The sequence below is a fragment of the Mesoplodon mirus genome (genome assembly GCF_964341445.2).
Source record: "Mesoplodon mirus genome assembly, chromosome: 7".
NCBI classification, from domain to species: Eukaryota; Metazoa; Chordata; class Mammalia; order Artiodactyla; family Ziphiidae; genus Mesoplodon; species Mesoplodon mirus.
This window is the reverse complement of record NC_138983.1, coordinates 56,160,782-56,178,028: the sequence shown is the minus strand read 5'-3', so window position 1 is coordinate 56,178,028 and position 17,247 is coordinate 56,160,782. Positions and strand designations below refer to the sequence as shown.

At 38.7% G+C, this 17,247-nt stretch overlaps 1 protein-coding gene across 1 annotated transcript in view; it reads right to left on the bottom strand.

The window, feature by feature from the left end:
- The window catches only part of C2CD3 (C2 domain containing 3 centriole elongation regulator), a 128,065-nt gene that overhangs the window by 83,787 nt on the left and 27,031 nt on the right, over positions 1–17,247 (bottom strand). The window contains exon 8 of the mRNA XM_082626709.1: positions 3,290–3,437. Within this exon, the coding sequence (XP_082482835.1) occupies positions 3,290–3,437 (148 nt within the window). The remainder of the gene's footprint in view (positions 1–3,289; positions 3,438–17,247) is intronic.

Here is a 17,247-nt window from a genome sequence, read left to right as displayed (position 1 = left end):
AAGAAACAAAAAGAGAGGCACTAAAAGATAACTGCTTTGGGGATAGTGGTAATGAAAACATTTCTCTAAAAGTAGTAATCAAAAGAGATAACTGACACCAGGGAGATAATCCTGTTTCTCCTGGCTATACAAAAATAATATGAAGTTCACAAAAATAACCTACAAGTTCAGTTCAAAGAAAATAAGTGAAAATAGATTCTTCTTTCGAATTCTCAATAGTAATAACAACCACTATTTACTGACTGCCTTCTATGTATCTGGTACTATGTTAAATGCCGCATGTGTATTTCTAATACTTAGTACATTCCTGTAAGGTGTCCCCATCTCAATTTTTTTTTTTTTTTTTTGCGGTACACAGGCCTCTCACTGTTGTGGCCTCTCCCGTTACGCAGTACAGGCTCCAGACGCGCAGGCTCAGCGGCCATGGCTCACAGGCCCAGCCACTCTGCGGCATGTGGGATCTTCCCGGACCGGGGCACGAACCCGTGTCCCCTGCATCAGCAGGCGGACTCTCAACCACTGTGCCACCAGGGAAGCCCTAAAGATTCTACTTTTTTTCAGCACTCTATACTCCTAATGATTCATTCTGCTTTTAATCTTGCTAAGACGAACTGTTTATTATACGTCACAAATTTTCGTAATGGCAGAACTGGTGGGTAAACCCCCTGTAATTTTATCGTGAGAAATGGCAGCTGAAATTGACTAATCAGCTCTAACACAAATGCAAAATAAGAAGACAGTGTTACAGATATTTGGCTCCAATTTTTAAAAAATCTTGCTGTTATAAATGCAGACCAGTCCAAAGTAGTTTTAAGCTTATCACCTCCAACTCCCTTTTTTCAGCATCTCAGGGTGTATAACGTATTGACCTGTCATAAGGGTAACAAATTAATAGTTAAATAGGCATGATCAGAATGTCCTTCTAGGAGGCACTGTAACTTTTCCAAGGTGAAATTAAGAGCTTTTTGCTCTTAATTTTTCCTTTGTTAAGTGGCAGCTTCTAAAAATGGTTTTGACAGGGTGATCAAAAGCTAGATGGGTCCACAGCCTGAAGAAAATTAGAGTAAATATAAACCAGGTTGTTCAAAAGCTCATAATTTCAGGAAACAAAACCACAAGGTAATGCTGAATTTCTAAGCTGTGGATGTTATTCAATATTAAGAACATTAAACACTGACCCCAGGGAAGGGCATGAACATTCTAACTCCTTGGTCTTCCCAGTGCCTCAAGGCCAATTGGTTCACTCCTTCTTCCAGTAAACAAACGTTTTCTAAAATTATTTTCTTCAGATAGCATGGGGGATTACTTAGTACCATTTACACATTCATTCGTTTATTTACTAAGAATTCACTGAGTACTCAAATTCTATCAGGCCTTTGTTTTACAGGTAATAAAAAGATAATGAAGACATGTTTTTATTCATGAGGAACTGTATCATACAACATAAGGGCTATAAAAGAGGTATGTGCAGGATACTGTGGACATTCAGGCAACAAACTCTGCTTAGAGGAGTCTGGGATGGTTTCTTCATAGAGGTGATGAGTTGATTTTTAAAGAATGAAGAGAAGTTTACCAGATGTATAAGGGCATTTCAACATCCTTCAACAAGTAGAAGGATCAGTATGAGCAAGAGATATGGGGATGGAAAAAGCTAGACTGTGGAGTGGTGAGACAATCAGTATGACTGGAGTCTCCAGTGGTTACAGGGCAAAAGTGGGAGATGAGGTTAGGGAGGTTAAGTCAAGATCAGATGCTAATGCTATGCTCAAGACTTAGGAGATGGTGTGGTCTAGTGGGAACAACATGGGCTTTTTGCCAGACAGACTAGGGTAAGAATTCTAGTTCTGCCTAATTACTAGTAATTAATGTCTCTAAGCTTTTATTTCATGATATGTAAAAGGAAAACACTATCTCATGGGGCTAGTAAAAGAATTAAATGAAATAATGAACTTAAAACGTTTGGCACAGTACTTAATAAATAACAGGTAACGTAAATTCCCTGGCACACAGAAAATGTGTACTAAATGTAAGTTCCCTTTCTCTTTTCTCCTACAGGTAACATAGTATCAGTGATGACTTTTAAGGTAGAAAGTCATGAAATCCTAACAATTCACAGTATCTTTTAAGTCCATCTCCTCCTTTCCAATCCCACTGCTGCCACTCTCATTCTGGCATGCTCACTCTCTCGCTCTCTCTCTCTCTCTCTCTCTCTCTCTCTCTCTCTGTCTCACACCTCCAATAACCCAATATCTGCTCCCATTATTCTCCCCGCAGTTAACCTCCTACATCATTGCCAGTTTAACATTCCTAGAACACTATTTCAGTCATGTCATCTCCTCCTCACTCGACATTCAAACGCTGTTACAGACTGCTTGCAATGCGCTAGCCTGCCTCGTCAATGTCTCTTCCACACGAATTCTTACCCAGTCAAATTAGATGCCTTGTAGTACACAAACTGTTTCTCTAAACAGGTCGTTCTTTCTATTCCTATTTCATATCGTTTATCTCTCTGAACACTACTTTTCAAGTCTCAGTTAAAATCCCTTATCCCTCATGATGCTCCTTCCTGACAATCTCATGTAAAAGTCCTCCCTGCTTCTTCTGCACCCTGGTCACCCTCATTGCTTTTCCACTGAGCTGGTATAAACTACACTGTATTTCAGGTATCTTTGCTGACCTGGAGAAAAAGAAAATAGGGAATATGACAGCAATCTTCACAAATATGATTATTTGTGGAACAGTGAATGAACTCATTTTGTATACACTCTAGAAGATGCTAAACCAATGAATAGAACATACGGCTTGACATAAGAAAGAACTTTGAAAATGCTAAAACTGCCTGAAAAGAGAATGTTCTGTCTTAAGGGTCAGTAGAGGTATTTGTCCACCATGAGTAGAGGTGTTTCTGGAACACCTGTATCTGAAAAGATACCAGTCGAGGGTGGTTCTGAGGGTATACCTACATTAGCTCTTCCTTGAAAGAGCTCTTAGGAAGCCATATAATATATTAAGATTATAGGCTTTGGTCTCAGGTACACTTGAATGTGAATCCTGGCTCTAACACTTACTTGCTATGATGTGTCCTTGGACAAAATAATCAATCTTAGTAGGCTTATCTCCTCATCTGTAAAACGAGGATAATACTCTCCTCTTCAGATTGTGATTATAATTAAGTAAGGTATGTACAGTGGATAGCTTTCTGTCTGGCAAGTGGTAACATGCCTACACCCACGAATATTATTAATACTCTTGTTCTCCAATTCCTAAAGTTTCAGATTCAGTGACTTACAGGTGCTGTGTAAAACAAGTTCTCCAGGAGACTCTGGTCATACTGAGGGTCACTGGGCTCACTGCTGCAATACACCTCACTCCCAGGAGATGGGGAATCTGGAGGAGAGCCTAGCCCGTCCCAGTAACGACCTTGGGATAATTCGGCACTGCAGAGATAAGAAAAACAAAGCAGGACTTTAAGAGAAGTTTCAGCTGAGCTATTCTTTTTTTATTAAACGTTCTGAAATTCTAAACATGGAAGAAAATATGTTAAACAGAAGACTTACATTAAACAGAAGATTATCTGATAAATAGTTTCATATTATATTCCCCCTCCTCTGGGGTGTCAACAGCTAGCATTCAAAAAATACACTACTGGGCTTCCCTGGTGGCGCAGTGGTTGAGAGTCCACCTGCCGATGCAGGGGACACGGGTTCGTGCCCTGGTCTGGGAGGATCCCATATGCCGCGGAGCAGCTGGGCCTGTGAGCCATGGCCGCGGAGCCTGCGCGTCCGGAGCCTGTGCTCCGCAACGGGAGAGGCCGCAACAGTGAGAGGCCTGCGTACCGCAAAAAAAAAAAAAAAAAAAGTACACTACTGACAGTGATTGTGATCGCATTCATTCATTTAACAAACATTTTACTGGGTAACTATTATGTGCCAGGCATGATGTTAGGTCCTGAATGCTACAGAGATGGCTAACCTAACTTGTTCTACTCTTGTGCTGCTTATGGTCTAGTAGGGAGGAAAAAAGGCAAAGAATTAACTATAATTCAATGAGCTAAATGTTATATACTGTTTTTGTGAAGAACGGCTAATTCGTAAATATGCCTTCTTCTATTAAGCAAAAATATGTGTATTTAGGTTGATTACGGCAAGATTAGTTCTATGTGGGATAGAGAAATAAGTAAAACAGATACTCTACTTATAAAGAGTTTGTAAACTAATAAGAAACATAAGCATACAAATACGTGTATATTTCATTCATTTTTGTTTCTCCTATAGTAACTAGCACTTAATGAACATCTGTAAATGAACTTACTGATTCTTAATGAACATGTTATTAATAATAAAAACAATAGCTATTAAGTACTTAATATGTGCCAAACACTGTGCTAAGCATTTCAATTATTCTTTCAACTTAGCTTCCCTTTCAAGCTAGCTACTATACTTTTTTTCCCTTCTGTAGTTTCCCAATATGTGATCACTACCTTCAAATTAGATCGTGTTCCTATAATTCTTGGAACAAAGAAATGCTCAACAAATAGATGCTCAATAAATGTTCCTTTCTTCACCTTTCCTTAATTTATAGCAGAGTTTCTCAACCTTAGCACTACTGACATGTTGGGTCAGATAATTCATTGTCACTGGGACCTACCCTGTGCATTCTGGATCCCTGGACCCTACTCATCAGAAGCCAGTAGCACTCCTCCAGGTGTGACAACCCAAAGTATCTCCAGACATTACCAAATGTCTCATGGGGTGGGGGTAGGGGAGAACTGCCCTCCAGTTGAGAACCACTGATCTATAGTAATCTCTCTCTCAGAGGTCAAGAACAACTTCCTAACTGCCAAAATCCAACTAACAACTTCCCAATCCACACAGCTTCTCTGCAGCTTGTGAGCACTGCTCCTTTTTGAAGCTCTACTTCTTGGTATTCTACACAATTCTCATTTGCCACTTATGGTTCCCCTTCCCAACCCCCTCCCCAGCACCCCCCACCACCAGTTGCTTTTCTCCCCTCTTTGCACACCCTTAAATTTATGAATTCTGTTCAGTATATAGCCTCTACCCTCCCCCCCCCACCAAATTAACATTTCTTTGAATTTATTCTTCTGTCTTTGACACAGAAAAAGGCATGCCATTTCCCTCCATGCAATATTTAGGACATACTTATAACCAGAAACTGGGAGAGGTCAGAGACATTTTGCACTGGCCAGAGGCCTGGGATTCCTGTTGGGAGGGCAGGAGATATAAAAGTAAAAGAAAAAGGGTGGGGGAGGGGTTGGAATTTGCCTGTATTCTTTGGCTACAAGACAAGTCCATTCTCAGAACTTCCTTCTTTTTCTTTTTAATCATGTTTTAATCAAAGAACACATGTACCTATTTTATATTTTTATTTAAAAATAAATTTATTTATTTTGGCTACACCGGGTCTTAGTCTGCAGCATGCGGACTTCTTTGTTGCGGCAGGCATACGGGATCTAGTTCCCCGACCAGGGATTGAACCCGGGCCCCCTGCATTGGGAGCCCCAAGTCTTACCCACTGGACCACCAGGAAGTCCCTACACATACCTATTTAAAAGTCAAATAGGATTACTAAGACATAATGAAAATCAGTAGCTGCCTGCCTCCTTAGAATCACTTTCAACTCCTTAAGATGTTTCTTCTGGTATTTACCTTCATATTTCTAAGTAACACATGTGTACTGCTATTTTCTGATTTTTCACTTTTCTAAATGATTTATGGACTTTCTAGCATGAAAAATGAAGGATCCACTCTCTTGTACCATTATCCTTGGAAACAGATTTCCCTTTCCCGCATCTTCTCAATTTACATTACAATTTTTTGTTGTTAATCTTCAGGGTTAACATCATATCAGAGCCAAGTATAATTTACTATACTTTCTTTACAACTTCTAGTTTTCCTTGTTTTAATAACTGTCTTAACTTTCATTTACTTAGTTTTCTACGTGCCTATTACTATTTCATTATTGAACTCTCCAAGAGAACGGACAGATTTCCTCTCATTCTGCTCAAACACAGGAGAAATGTGTTTCCACCTACGCTTTCCCCTCCTTAGAAATATCCCTACTGAAGCCCTGTCCTGCTTCCATAAGAAGTGTTCACTCTCTAAATATGACACAGGCCATAAAGCTCCTTTTCTCTTTCTTCTGTTACATCCCCTACTTCTTGGACTCCGTGCCTTGCTCTTTATTCCTATATTCTCTTTGTTGTAGAGAATATCCTATGGTTCCCTGAGAACTAGTGCAAGAGAGGCAATCTTTCGAGTCCCTGCATGTATGAAGATATTTTTACTCTACCCTCACACATGATTGACTGGAAACGGAATTTGAGGTCAACAATTAAGAATTTTCAGAATCCTGGGACTTTCCCTGTGGTCCAGTGGGTAAGACTCCGCGCTCCCAGCGCAAGGGGCCCGGGTTCAATCCCTGGTTGGGGAACTAGATCCCACATGCATGCCACAACTAAGAGTTTGCATGCCGCAACTAAGAAGTCCACATGCTGCAACTAAACATTCTGCAATGAAGATCCCGCACGCCGCGACAAAGATCCCACGTGCCGCAACTAAGACCTGGCGCAGCTAAACAAACAAACAAAAATAAATAAATAAATATTAAAAAAAAAAAAAAGAATTTTCAGAATCCTGAAAGCAATTCTCCACTGTCTTCCATGGAGCTGGTAGAAAACTCTTTTTTATTTCTGGCTTTATTGAGGTATAATTGACAAATAAAATTGTAACATATTAAAAGTGTACAATTGATGACTTGATATACATTGTGAAAGAATTCCTCTCATTGAGTTAATTAATGCATCTATCACCTCACATATTTCCTTTGCCCTTCTTTCTTTCTTCCTTCTTTCCTTCCCTTTATATTTTCTTGTGAGGACATTTAAGTTCTACTCTCTCAGTAAATTTCAGTTATGCAATACAGTGTTATCAACTATAGTCACATTATAACTAGATCCTCAGATCTTATTATTCTTTTTTTTTCTCTTTTTTCTTTTTTTTTTTTTTGCGGTATGCGGGCCTCTCACTGCCGTGGCCCCTCCCGCTGCGGAGCACAGGCTCCGGACGCGCAGGCCCAGCGGCCATGGCTCACGGGCCCAGCCGCTCCGCGGCATATGGGATCCTCCCAGACCGGGGCACGAACCCGCATCCCCTGCATCGGCAGGCGGACTCTCAACCACTGCGCCACCAGGGAGGCCCCTTATTATTCTTATAACTGAAAATTTGTACCATTTTACCAACCCCTCCCTATTTTCTCCAACCCCCAGAAACCACTTTTTGATAATGTTTCAATAAATTTGACTTTATTTTTGATTCCACATATAAGTGATAAGATGTAGTATATCTCTGTCTGGCTTATTTCACTTAGCATAATGCTCTCCTGGTTCACCCATGTTGTCACAAATGACAGGATTTCCTTCTTTTTTAAGGCTGAATAATATTCATTCCATATTTTCTTGATCCATTCATCCACTGATAGACACTTAGGTTGTTTCCATACCTTGGCTATTATGTATGATGCTGCAATGAACATGGGAGTACATATATCTCATCAAGATAATGATTTCAAGCAAACTAAATGTCCATCAACAGAGGAATGGATAAAGATGTGTTACATATATACAATGGAATATTACTCAGCCATAAAAAGGAATGAATAATGCCATCTGCAGTGACATGGGTGAACCTAGAGATTGTCATACAGAGTGAAGTAAGTCAGAGAGAGAAAGCTGGGCTTCCGTGGTGGCGCAGTGGTTGGGAGTCCGCCTGCCAATACAGTGGACACGGGTTCGTGCCCCGGTCCGGGAAGATCCCACATGCCGCGGTGCGGCTGGGCCCGTGAGCCATGGCCGCTGAGGCTGCGCATCCAGAGCCTGTGCTCCGCAACGGGAGAGGCCACAACAGTGAGAGGCCCGTGTACCACCAAAAAAAAAAAAAAAAAAAGAGAAAGTCAAACATCGTATAATATTGCTTATATGTGGAATCTAGAAAAACGGTTCAGATGAACTTATTTGCAAATCAGAAACAGAGTTACAGAATAGAAAATAAACTTATGGTTACCAAGGGGGGATGGGAGGATGGGATGAATCAGGAGACTGGATTGACATACATACACTACTATATATAAAATAGATAATTAATGAGAACCTACTGTATAGCACAGGGAGTTCTACTCAATGCTCTGTGGTGACCTAAATGAGAAGGAAATCTATACAACAGTGGATATATGTATATATATAACTGATTCACTTTGCTGTACAGCAGAAACTAACACAACATTGTAAAGCAACTATACTCCAATTAAAAAAAAAAAAGATAAACAACAAGGACCTACTGTATAGTACAGGGAACTCTACTCAATACTCTGTAATAACCTATATGGGAAAAGAATCTAAAAAAGAATAGATAAATGTATATGTATAACAAAACCACTTTGCTGTACACCTGAAACACAACACTGTAAATCAACTATACTCCAATATAAAATAAATGTTTTTTTACATTTCAAAAAAAAAAACCAGACAATGATTTCATTTCCTTTGTATATACAACCAGAATTGGGATTGCTGGGTCATATGGCTGTTCTATTCTTAATTTCTGGAGGAACCTCCATACTGTTTTCCATAATGACTATACCAGTTTACATTCCCAATGACAGTGTACAGGGTTTTTTCTCCAAATTCTCACCAGCATTTGTTATCTCTTTTCTTTTTGTAACAGACATCTTAATAGGTGTGAAGTGATATCTCATTATGGTTTTGATGTGCAGTTCCCTGATGATTAATGATGTTGAGCACATTTTCTTGTACCTCTTCGCCATCTGTATGTCTTCTTAGGAAAAAAGGTCTATTTAGGTCCTTTGCCCAATTTTTAATTGGGCTATTTGTTTGTTTGTTGTTTTTTTTTACTATAGAGTTGTATAAGTTCCTTGTATACTTTGGATATCAACCCCATATCAGATATGTGGTTTGCAAATATTTTCCGCCTTTGCATTTTGTTGATGGTTTTCTTTGCTGTGTTTTAGTTTCATGTGGTCCCACTTACTTATTTTTGCTTTTGTTCCCTTTGATTTTGGTGTCAAGTCCAAAAAATTATTGACAAGACCAATGTCAAGGAGCTTACCCCCCTATGTTTTCTTTCAGGAGTTTTATGATTTCAGGTCTATGCTCAAATCTTTAATCCATTTTGAGTTGATTTCTGTGTACAGTGTAAAACAGTGTCCAGTTTCATTCTTTTTTTTTTTGGATTTATTTTTTAAATTTATTTTTAAATTTTTTTATTCAAAGAGAAACAAAATTTATAATCATCCTCATCAGTTCACTCAGTCCCATGTAATTAATTTTTTTTATCTTGATCTTTTGTTAGCACTTTTATGAATTCATCAGTTTTCCGTTAGAGTTCTGAAAATGCTTATTCATTCAGTTCAGCAGTATAGTCGGTTACCAGAAACCTGTGCTTGTCAGTCTTTTCCATGAATTCCTTGAAGATGAAACCGTTTTATAGGAACATTTTTGCAAAAGCATGAGAGTACACCCAGAACTGTCTGTAAATGACAAAAGACTTAAAAATGACCACAGTTAAAGATCTGATGAAAGTTCATAATAATGCAATTGACAAGGAAATTTAGTTATTTCTGAGATACACATTTTAAAATAATAACTAGAACTATGACTTATAACATTATACCAGAACATATAAGATTTTTAGGAATTTCGTGTAATGTCTGAAACATTTATATTAACATATTTCCATACAAATAACCCGAAGAAAGTTTAGTATTAGTCGTTTTTTGGTTTTTGGTTTTTTTATATTTTAATTTAATTTAATTTATTTTTTTAAACAGCAGATCATTATTAGTCATCCATTTTATACACATCAATATATACATGTCAATCCAAATTGCCCAATTCATCACACCAGCATCCCCATCCCCGGCGGCGTTCTCCCCTTGGTGTCCATACGTTTGTTCTCTACATCTGTGTCTCAACTTCTGCCCTGCAAACCAGTTCATCTGTACCATTTTTTTAGGTTCCACATACATGTGTTAATATATGATATTTGTTTTTCTCTTTCTGACTTACTTCACTCTGTATGACAGTCTCTAGATGCATCCATGTCTCAACAATGACCCAATTTCATTCCTTTTTATGGCTGAGTAATATTCCATTGTATATATGTACCACAACTTCTTTATCCATTCATCTGTCGATGGGCATTTAGGTTGCTTCCATGACCTGGCTATGGTAAATAGTGCTGCAAAGAACATTGGGGTGCATGCGACTTTTTGAATTATGGTCTTCTCTGTGTATATGCCCAGTAGTGGGATTGCTGGATCATATGGTAATTCTATTTTTAGTTTTTTAAGGAACCTCCATACTGTTCTCCATAGTGGCTGTATCAATTTACATTCCCACCAACAGTGCAAGAGGGTTCCCTTTTCTCTGCACCCTCTCCAGCATTTGTTGTTTGTAGATTGATGCCCATTCTAACTGCTGTGAGGTGATACCTCACTGTACTTTTGATTTGCATTTCTCTAATAATTAGTGATGTTGAGCAGCTTTTCATGTGCTTCTTGGCTTCTTTGGAGAAATGTCTATTTAGGTCTTCTGCCCATTTTTGGATTGGGTTGTTTGTTTCTTTAATATTGAGCTGCATGAGCTGTTTATATATTTTGGAGATTAATCCTTTGTCCATTGATTCGTTCGCAAATATTTTCTCTTTTTCTGAGGGTTGTCTTTTCATCTTGTTTATGGTTTCCTTTGCTGTGCAAAAGCTTTGACATTTCATTAGGTCCCATTTGTTTACTTTTGTTTTTATTTCCATTACTCTAGGAGGTGGATCAAAAAAGATCTTGCTGTGATTTATGTCAGAGTGTTCTTCCTATGTTTCCCTCTAAGAGTTTTATAGTGTCCGGTCTTACATTTAGGTCTCAAATTCATTTTGAGTTTATTTTTGTGTATGGTGTTAGGGAGTGTTCTAATTTCATTCTTTTACATGTAGCTGTCCAGTTTTCCCAGCATCACTTACTGAAGAGACTGTCTTTTCTCCATTGTATATCCTTGCCTCCTTTGTCATAGATTAGTTGACCATAGGTGTGTGGGTTTATCTCAGGGCTTTCTATCTTGTTCCATTGTTCTACGTTTCTGTTTTTCTGCCAGTACCATATTGTCTTGATTACTGTAGGTCTGTAGTATAGTCTGAAGTCAGGGAGTCTGATTCCTCCAGCTCCGATTTTTTCCCTCAAGACTGCTTTGGCTATTCGGGGTCTTTTGTGTCTCCATACAAATTTTAAGATTTTTTGTCCTAGTTCTGTAAAAAATGCCATTGGTAACTTGATAGGGATTGCACTGAATCTGTAGATTGCTTTGGGTAGTATAGTCATTTGCACAATTTTGATTCTTCCAATCCAAGACCATGGTATATCTCTCCATCTGTTCATATCATCTTTAATTTCTTTCATCAGTGTCTTATATTTTTCTGCATACAGGTCTTTTGTTTCCCTAGGTAGGTTTATTCCTAGGTATATTATTCTTTTTGTTGCAGTGGTAAATGGGAGTGTTTCCTTAATTTCTCTTTCAGATTTTTCATCATTAGTGTGTAGGAATGCAAGAGATTTCTGTGCATTAATTTTGTATCCTGCAACTTTACCAAATTCATTGATTAGCTCTAGTAGTTTTCTGGTGGCATTTTCAGGATTCTCTACGTATAGTATCATGTCATTTGCAAACAGTGACAGTTTTACTTCTTCTTTTCCAATTTGTATTCCTTTTATTTCTTTTTCTTATCTGATTGCCGTGGCTAGGACTTCCAAAACTATGTTGAATAATAGTGGTGAGAGTGGACATCCTTGTCTTGTTCCTGATCTTAGAGGAAACGCTTTCAGTTTTTCACCATTGAGAATGATGTTTGCTGTGGGTTTGTCATATACGGCCTTTATTATGTTGAGGTAGGTTCCCTCTATGCCCACTTTCTGGAGAGTTTTTATCATAAGTGGGTGTTGAATTTTGTCAAAAGCTTTTTCTGCATCCTTTGAGATGATCATATGGTTTTTATTCTTCAGTTTGTTAATATGGTGTATCACATTCATTGATTTGCATATATTGAAGAATCCTTGCATCCCTGGGATAAATCCCACTTGATCATGGTGTATGATCCTTTTAATGTGTTGTTGGATTCTGTTTGCTAGTATTTTGTTGAGGATTTTGGCATCTATATTCATCAGTGATATTGGTCTGTAATTTTCTTTTTTTCTACTATCTTTGTCTGGTTTTGGTATCAGGGTGATGGTGGCCTCATAGAATGAGTCTGGGAGTGTTCCTCCCTCTGCAATTTTTTGGAAGAGCTTGAGAAGGATGGGTGTTAGCTCTTCTCTAAATGTTTGCTAGAATTCACCTGTGAAGCCATCTGGTCCTGGACTTTTGTTTGTTGGAAGATTTTTAATCACAGTTTCAATTTCATTACTTGTGATTGGTCTGTTCATATTTTCTATCTCTTCCTGGTTCAGTCTTGGAAGGTTATACCTTTCTAAGAATTTGTCCATTTCTTCCAGGTTGTCCATTTTATTGGCATAGAGTTGCTTGTAGTAGTCTCTTAGGATGCTTTGTATTTCTGTGGTGTCTGTTGTAACTTCTCCTTTTTCATTTCTAATTTTACTGATTTGAGTCCTCTCCCTCTTTTTCTTGATGATTCTGGCTAACGGATTATCAATTTTGTTTATCTTCTCAAAGAACCAGCTTTTAGTTTTATTGATCTTTGTTATTGTTTTCTTTGTTTCTATTTCATTTATTTCTGCTGTAATTTTTATGATTTCTTTCCTTCTGCTAACTATGGGTTTGTTTGTTCTTCTTTCTCTAGTTCCTTTAGGTGTAAGGTTAGGTTGTTTAGTTGAGATTTTTCTTTTTTCTTGAGGTAGGCTTGTAGAGCTATAAACTGCCCTCTTAGAACTGCTTTTGCTGCATCCCAAAGGTTTTGGATTGTTGTGTTTTCATTGTCATTTGTCTCTACGTATTTTTTGATTTCCTCTTTGATTTCTTCAATGATCTCTTGGTTATTTAGTAACGTATCGTTTAGTCTCCATATGCTTGTGTTTTTTACGTTTTGTTCCCTGTAATTGATTTCTAATCTCATAGCGTTGTGGTCAGAAAAGATGATTGATATGATTTCAACTTTCTTAAATTTACTGAGGCTTGATTTGTGACCCAAGATGTGATTTATCCTGGAGAATGTTCTGTGCACTCTTGAAAAGAAAGTGTAATCTGCTGTTTTTGGATGGAATGTCCTATAAATATCATTTAAATTTATCTGGTCTATTGTGTCATTTAAAGCTTGTGTTTCCTTATTAATTTTCTGTTTGGATGATCTGTCCATTGGTGTAAGTGAGGTGTTAAAGTCTCCCACTATTATTGTGTTACTGTCGATTTCCTCTTTTATAGCTGTTAGCAGTTGCCTTATGTATTGTGGTGCTCCTATGTTGGGTGCATATATATTTATAATTGTTATATCTTCTTCTTGGATTGATCCCTTGATCATTATGTAGTGTCCTCCCATGTCTCTTATAACATTCTTTATTTTAAAGTCTATTTTATCTGATATGAGTATTACTACTCCAGCTTTCTTTTGATTTTCATTTGCATGGAATATCTTCTTCCATCCCCTCACTTTCAGTCTGTATGTGTCCCTAGGTCTGAAGTGAGTCTCTTGTAGACAGCATATAGATGGGTCTTGTTTTTGTATCCATTCAGCAAGCCTGTGTCTTTTGCTTGGAGCATTTAATTCACTCACGTTTAAGGTAATTATCGATATATATGTTCCTATGACCATTTTCTTAATTGTTATGGGTTTGTTTATGTAGGTCCTTTCCTTCTCTTGTGTTTCCCACTTAGAGAAATTCCTTTAGCATTTGTTGTTGAGCTGGTTTGGTGGTGCTGAATTCTCTTAGCTTTTGCTTGTCTGTAAAGCTTTTGATTTCTCCATCGAATCTGAATGAGATCCTTGCTGGGTAATCTTGGTTGTAGGTTCTTCCGTTTCATCACTTTAAATATGTCATGCCACTCCCTTCTGGCTTGTAGAGTTTCTGCTGAGAAATCAGCTGTTAACCTTATGGGAGTTCCCTTGTATGTTATTTGTTGTTTTTCCCTTGCTGCTTTCAATAATTTTTCTTTGTCTTTAATTTTTTCCAATTTCATTACTATGTGTCTCAGCGTGTTTCTCCTTGGGTTTATCCTGTATGGGACTTTCTGTGCTTCCTGGACTTGGGTGGCTATTTCATTTCCCATGTTAGGGAAGTTTTCGACTATAATCTCTTCAAATATTTTCTCGAGTCTTTTCTGTCTGTCTTCTTCTGGGACCCCTATAATGTGAATGTTGTTGCATTTAATGTTGTCCCAAAGGTCTCTTAGGCTGTCTTTGTTTCTTTTCATTCTTTTTCTTTATTCTGTTCTTCAGCAGTGAATTCCACTATTCTGTCTTCCAGGTCACTTATCCGTTCTTCTGCCTCAGTTATTCTGCTATTGATTCCTTCTAGTGTAGTTTTCATTTCAGTTATTGTATTGTTCATCTCTGTTTGTTTGTTCTTTAATTCTTCTAGGTCTTTGTTAAATGTTTCTTGCATCTTCTTGATCTTTGCCTCCATTCTTTTTCTGAGATCCTAGATCATCTTCACTATCGTTATTCTGAATTATTTTTCTGGAAGGTTGCCTATCTCCACTTCATTTAGTTGTTTTTCTGGGGTTTTATCTTGTTCCTTCATCTGGTACATAGCTTCTGCCTTTTCATCTTGTCTATCTTTCTGTGAATGTGGTTTTTGTTCCATAGGCTGCAGGATTGTAGTCCTTCTTGCTTCTGCTGTCTGCCCTCTTGTGGATGAGGCTATCTAAGACGCTTGTGTAAGTTTCCTGATGGGAGGGGCTGGTGGTGGGTAGAGCTGACTGTTGCTCTGGTGGGCAGAGCTCAGTAAAACCTTAATCCGCTTGACTGCTGATGGGTGGGGCTGGGTTCCCTCCCTGTTGGTTGTTTGGCCTGAGGCAACACAACACTGGAGCCTACCTGGGCTCTTTGGTGGGGCTAATGACAGACTCTGGGAGGGTTAATGCCAAGGAGTACTTCCCAGAACTTCTGCTGCCAGTGTCCTTGTCCCCATGGTGAGTGACAGCCACCCCCCGCCTCTACAAGAGACCCTCCAACACTAGCAGGTAGGTCTGGTTCAGTCTCCCCTGCGGTTACTGCTCCTTCCCCTGGGTTCCGATGCGCACACTACTTTGTGTGTGCCCTCCAAGAGTGGAGTCTCTGTTTTCCCCAGTCCTTTCGAAGTCCTGCAATCAAATCCCACTAGGCTTCAAAGTCTGATTCTCTAGGAATTCCTCCTCCCATTTCCAGACCCCAAGATTAGGAAGCCTGACGTGGGGCTCAGAACCTTCACTCCAGTGGGTGGACTTCTGTGGTATAAGTGTTCTCCAGTCTGTGAGTCACCCACTCAGCAGTTATGGGATTTGATTTTACTGTGATGTCACCCCTCCTACCGTCTCATTGTGGCTTCTCCTTTGCCTTTGGATGTGGGGTATCTTTTTTGGTGAGTTCCAGTGTCTTCCTGTCCAAGATTGTCCAGCAGCTAGTTGTGATTCTGGTGTTCTCACAAGAGGGAGTGAGAGCATGTCCTTCTACTCCACCATCTTGGTTCCTCCGGACTTATTGCCCATGCAGTTTCATTCTTCTACATGTGGTTGTCCATCGTTCCCAACAATATTTATTGAAGAGAACATCCTTTCTCTATTAAGTATTCTTGGCCTCTTTGTTAAAAACTAATTGACCATATATGCATGGGTTTATTTCTGGGTTCTCTATTCTGTTCCATTGATCTATGTGTCTGTTTTTATGACAACGCTATACTATTCTGATTACTATAGCTTCGTATTATACTTTGAAATCAGGAAGTGTGATGCCTCCAGCTTTGTTCTTCAAGATTGCTTTGGCTATTTGTGGTCCTATACAAATTTTAGGATCGTTTTTTTTTCTATTTCTGTGAAAAATGCCACTGGAATTTTATAGACATTGCACTGAATCTAAAGATTGCTTTGGGTAGTATGGACATTTTAACAACATTAACTCAATCCATGAACATGGAATATCTTTTCATTTATTTGTGTTCTCTTCCATTTTCTTTCATCAATGTCTTATAGTTTTCAGTAAACAGATCTTTCATGTCCTTGATTTAACTTATACCAAGTATTTGATTCTTTTTGATGCTATTGTAAATTAACTGTCTTCTTACTTTCTCTTTCTGATAGTTCATTGTTGGTGTAGAGAAACGCAACTGATTTTCATATACTGATTTTGTATCCTGCAACTTTACTGAATTCATTTATTCTAACTAGATTTTCGGCAGAGACTTTAGTGATTCATGTCATCTACAAACAGTGGCAGTTTCACTTTTCCAATCTGAATGCTTTTTATTTCTTTTTCTTGCCTAATTGCTCTGGCTGGGACTTCCAGTACTGTGTTGATTAAAAGTGGTGACACTGGGCTTCCCTGGTGGCGCAGTGGTTGAGAGTCCGCCTGCCAAAGCAGGGGACACGGGTTCGTGCCCCGGTCCGGGAAGATCCCACATGCTGCGGAGCGGCTGGGCCCGTGAGCCATGGCTGCTGAGCCTGCGCGTCCGGAGCCTGTGCTCCGCAATGGGAGAGGCCACAACAGTGAGAGGCCCACATACCACAAAAAAAAAAAAAAAAAAAAAAAAGTGGTGACACTGAGCATCTTTCTTTTATTCCTCATCTTAGAGGAAAAGCTTTCAGTGTTTCATCATTGAGTATGATGTTAGTTGTGGGCTTGTCACATATGGCCTTTGTTATGTTGAGGTACATTTCCTCTACACCCAGTTTGTTGAGAGGTTTTATCACGAATGGGTGTTGAATTGTGTCAAATGCTTTCCCGCATCTATTGAGATGATCACGATTTTTATCCTTCTTTTTATTAATACGGTGTATGATATTTATTGATTTGCAAACGTCAAATCATCCTTGCATCCCTGGAACAAATTTCACTTGATGATGGCATATGATCCTTCTAATGTATTGTTGAATCTGATTTTCTAATGTTTTGTTGAGGATTTTTGCCATTTATGTTCATAAGAGATATTGGCCTATAATTTTCTTTTCCTTGCAGTGTCTTTGTCTGGCTTTAGTGTCAGAGTAATGCTGGCCTCAAAAAATGAGTCTGGAAGCATTCCCTCCTC